General features: G+C 57.9%; 1 protein-coding gene across 1 annotated transcript in view; it reads left to right on the top strand.

Annotated features, from left to right (window-relative positions):
• The window catches only part of LOC122547003 (lysine-specific demethylase 6B-like), a gene marked incomplete at its 5' end in the record, with an annotated part of 21,712 nt that overhangs the window by 7,964 nt on the left and 9,045 nt on the right, over positions 1-4,703 (top strand). Inside the window, 2 exons of the mRNA XM_043685601.1 lie at positions 28-722; positions 3,347-3,473. Of these exons, the coding sequence (XP_043541536.1) occupies positions 28-722; positions 3,347-3,473 (822 nt within the window). The remainder of the gene's footprint in view (positions 1-27; positions 723-3,346; positions 3,474-4,703) is intronic.

The raw sequence follows: 4,703 nt of genomic DNA, 5'->3' as shown, positions 1-4,703 counted from the left end.
CGGCCTCCCCCCTCCCCTGAACCTCTGGTCAAGGAGCCACCCGCGCCCCCCGACAGCGAGATGTGGATCAAGGCCGTCTTCACCACCACCGAGGCCCAGAAGGGGGTGCCCGACTCCGCCCACCGGTGGCACCGGGGCGGCTCCGGCAAAACCGGGGAGCCTGCCGCGGCGCTGGCCCCTCCTGAGCCTGGCCTACCCCCCCACCGCCCGTCGCCAGGGGAACGGCGGCACGAGCCCCGCGGCAAAGCCCCGAGCCGGGAGCGGAGGCGTCGGGGCGGCCGCTCGGCCAAGGGCAAGCAGCGGTGCGTCCTCGGCAACATCGACCTCCAGAGCAAGGAGATCCTGGCGCGGCACAAGCTCAGGTCCGAGGGGCCCCGGGGGACCAAGCCTGGTGCCCCCAACCCGGCCTCCCCCGAGGAGCCTGGGCGGGCCGGGACTCGCAGGCCAGAGCCTGTGCCGCCACCGAACCCCACGGCATCCACCACCACCAGCAGCACCACGACCGCCACCAAAGAGCCAGAGGCCGGGCCGAAGGCCACCTCCAACGTCCTGAGGGTCAAACCATTCCCGGACGGCACCACCAAGGAGCTGAAGATCAAACTGGTGAAGGTGGAGAGTGGCGACCGGGAAACCTTCATCGCCTCTGAGGTGGACGAGAAGCGGATCCGGCTCTCTGACCTCACCATCGAAAACTCCGGGGCAGAGGTCGTCCGGGCCTGCCGGTGAGTCACCCGCTTTTACCCTCCCAGGGTGCCCCCCCAAGCGACTGCGCAAGGGGGCCCACGTCCTTGTAACCACCAGCCACTGCCACACAGTGATGCAGAGAAGATTTACCAGGATGTTGCCTGGAATGGAGAATAGGTCGTACGAGGGGACAAATGTTCGGCACAACATCGTGGGCCGAAGGGCCTGTTCTGTGCTGTATTGTTCTATGTTCTATGAGATGTGGGCCCACATAATAGGCCTTGCTCCCCCTGCCCCCACGTTCTTGAAACCGCCAGCAACGGAGATTCTACCCAGCATGCTGTGCGCCCACGCTATTGGCTTGGCTATCCCCCCCTCCCCATGTCCTTGAAACCGCACAGCAATGGAGATTTTACCCAGCATGCTGTGGGCCCACACCATAGACCTGGCTCCCCCTGCCCTCATGTCTTTGAAACTGCTAGCAACAGAGATTTTACCCAGCATGCTGTGGGCCCACACCATAGACCTGGCTCCCCTGCCCCCATGTCTTTGAAACTGCCAGCAATGGAGATTTTACCCAGCATGCTGTGGGCCCACACCATAGACCTGGCTCCCCCTGCCCCCATGTCCTTGAAACTGCCAGCGATGGAGATTTTACCCAGCATGCTGTGGGCACACACCATAGACCTGGCTCCCCCTGCCCTCATGTCCTTGAAACTGCCAGCAATGGAGATTTTACCCAGCATGCTGTGGGCCCACACCATAGACCTGGCTCCCCCTGCCCTCACATCCTTGAAACCGCCAGCAATGGAGATTTTACCCAGCATGCTGTGGGCCCACACCATAGACCTGGCTCCCCCTGCCCTCTCATCCTTGAAACCGCCAGCAATGGAGATTTTACCCAGCATGCTGTGGGCCCACACCATAGACCTGGCTCCCCCTGCCCTCACATCCTTGAAACCGCCAGCGATGGAGATTTTACCCAGCATGCTGTGGGCCCACAGTGTATAAGTCTGGCTCCCCCTGCCCCCACGTCCTTGAAACTGCCAGCGATGGAGATTTTACCCAGCATGCTGTGGGCCCACACTATCGGCCTGGCCTCCACCCCCAACCCCACACTGGTGTAAATGCTCAGAGCCGCGTGCGTTGCTCTGGAACCGGCTCAGAGGGTGGGGCAAGTGGGGTGTTTGGGGCCAGTCGGGATGTGGTCTAAGCCAGCGCTTCCACTCTGCCTCAGTTTGTGCACAGACCTGAGAATGTGGGCCTTTCCCTTGAGGGAAGAGTTCATGAGGGAGACCGTGCGGCCCATCGCGTCCTCCCTGGACCCCCTGCACGCGTATCCCCTTCAGATAACTGTCTCCCTCCTCTTCGAAAGCCCCGATTGACTCTGCCTCTGCTGCCCCCTCAGGCAGCGCAGTACTGCCCCCAAACACTCACCACGTCCCCACTACCCCCCACTCTGTCCTTTCCTTGATCCTCCCTCCGTCGGGAACAGTACCTCCCTCTCGAATCCGTCTGAGGATTCCCTTTGAGCACCTCAGTCAAATCTCCGGGGATACAGTTCCAGGTTCTCCAGTCTGTCCTCATTTCTCCTGAACCTCGGCTGCCTTCTGTGCAGGGCCCAGAACTGGACACAAACCTCCCGGCTGAGCCAGAGGCTGGGACGAATTCAGCATCACCTCCTTCCTGTTGTACTCTGTGTCCCTATGGGATGGTGGAGGTATTGGTCACTGCTGTCTAATTGTGCTGACCCTTCCTCTGCATTAACCACCCCCTCCTCCAGTCCTTATACTCCTGCACACCTTCAAAGTTGTGTCCTGATTTTGTATTGTGTTTCAATATTCGTTCCACCGACACGGGCGAACTCACTCACCTCTGCATTGGAGATGCCGCTGTTGGACTGGGGTGGGCAGAGTTAAAAATCACACACCACCAGGTTATAGCCCAACAGGTTTAATTGGAAGCGCTAGCTTTCGGAGCGACGCTCCTTCGGGTTGTGATGTTGGACTATACCTTGGTGTTGTGTGATTTTTAACTTTGTACGTCTCTGCATTAAAAGTCATCTGTCCATCACTCCCACCAGCCTCTCTCTGTCCTATTGATGTTTGAAGGTACGTTCCACGCAGTTTGCAATGTGCCGTGTTTAATCCCGTTCACCAGTTTTTCGAAGCAGGCCCAGATCCCCAAATGATTGCAATCAGTTGTGTCCGTGGAGGTAGTCAGTAACACAGGGAGCTGGGGGGAGAGGGGTTACTGAGTGACAGTGTGAGGGAGCTGGATTAACATCAGGAGAGATACAGTCGGTAACACAGGGCGCTGGGGGGGAGGGGGTTACTGAGTGACAGTGTGAGGGAGCTGGATTAACATCAGGAGAGATACAGTCGGTAACACAGGGCGCTGGGGGGGGAGAGGGGATACTGAGTGTGATGCATCATAAATAAATCTGCATTTGCAGGTCTCAGTACCCAGTTTCTCTCTCTCTCTCTCTCTCCCCCCCTCCCCACCCATTTTGATTCCTGACTGCACACTCCCTCCCCTTCAGCACACACGCGCACATACAGACGCACGCCCTGCACTCGGCACCGCTTGCTAATGTGGATGTACTGAACCCAGCGCTGCCTCCCCCAGCTAACTAGCCGTGTGTTGTTTCTCTGTGTTGCAGGTCCACAAAGCTGAAGGGAAAGTTCACCGCCTCGTGTGTGTTGCCAGCACATTCAGTGAAGCCAGGCTGCCTCACCGAGCAACAGGCCATTCGGGATAAGCTGAACCCTCCCACGCCCAGCATTTACGTAGGTCCCGTCCCCTCCTCCGCCCTCTCCTCTCTCAAACCACCCCCCCCCCCCCCCCCCCCCCCCCCCCCCCCCCCCCCCCCCCCCCCCCCCCCCACCCTCCCCAAACCCCAACGTCACTCTGGGCCCCATCCTCTCGGCCTCGCGTGTTCCTGCATGTATCTCCCAAAACCTGGGATTCCTGGCAGTGCGGAGGCTGGTGGGATGGTGGGAGACCAATCAGTCATCTGTCACCAGGCCCTTCTGCAAGACTGGGTGCGAGACTGTCCTGTGATAGTCCCCTTAGGTGATTAGCTGGCAGATTGAGGGTAACAGTACTGAAATGGCATTCAGTGGACATTGACATGAACTTGTCAAATGGGAGGACCAGTCCCCCTCATGGGGGCTGCTGGGGATGTGTGTGACTCACTTCACATCACTGTTTCCTGTGTTTGGGAATGGGGATAGGAGGCGGGCATCTCCTCTACCCATTTTGGGTTTGCTACAGATTGTTACAGATGCGCGCACACACACACAGATAGACGCGCACATACACAGACAAGTGCAAATGCACGCACGCACACACACGTGCGTGCACATACACAGACGCACGCACACAGACACATGCTTACACATGCGCACGCACACACAGACAGGTGCATGAATGCGCACAGGTGCTCTCACACACTGCGCATACACACACACGCACACACGCACACACGCAGACTCTCACTCACCGTCACTCACTCTCACACACAAATCCAGACTCTGTCTCTCACACTCACTCTCTCGCATGTGCACACACTTCCAGACTGTCTCACACTCACATTCACTCTTACACACACTCCCATACTCACTGACTCTAACGCTGTTTCTCACACTCACACTCTCGCTCTAACCCTCTTGTGCGTGGACACACACAGACAGTTGGGAGATTGAGTGCACGCCTTCCCCTCGAATGACTTTTCTACAACAGACTTCATCCTTCACCTTGCCCCATTTTTCCCCATCCATTAATCATCAGGAGTGTGTGCATCCACAAGGTGTGGTTGGGCTATTTGGCTAAGGAAGGCATTACACTGAGCAATTCTGTGCTCACATGATGCTTTGTCGTCGCTATCATTTGTACAGGTTAATGTTAAAGACAGAAAAACCACTCTGTCCATCGCCACCCCTCCCTATCTCTGTAACCCCCTACAGCCCTCCCTATCTCTGTAACCCCCTCCAGCCCCTACACCCCTCCCTATCTCT

Source organism: Chiloscyllium plagiosum, unplaced genomic scaffold (genome assembly GCF_004010195.1).
Source record: "Chiloscyllium plagiosum isolate BGI_BamShark_2017 unplaced genomic scaffold, ASM401019v2 scaf_13673, whole genome shotgun sequence".
In the NCBI taxonomy this organism is placed as follows: Eukaryota; Metazoa; Chordata; class Chondrichthyes; order Orectolobiformes; family Hemiscylliidae; genus Chiloscyllium; species Chiloscyllium plagiosum.
The sequence above is the reverse complement of the archived record's forward strand: the minus strand, read 5'-3'. Positions and strand labels throughout refer to the sequence as shown.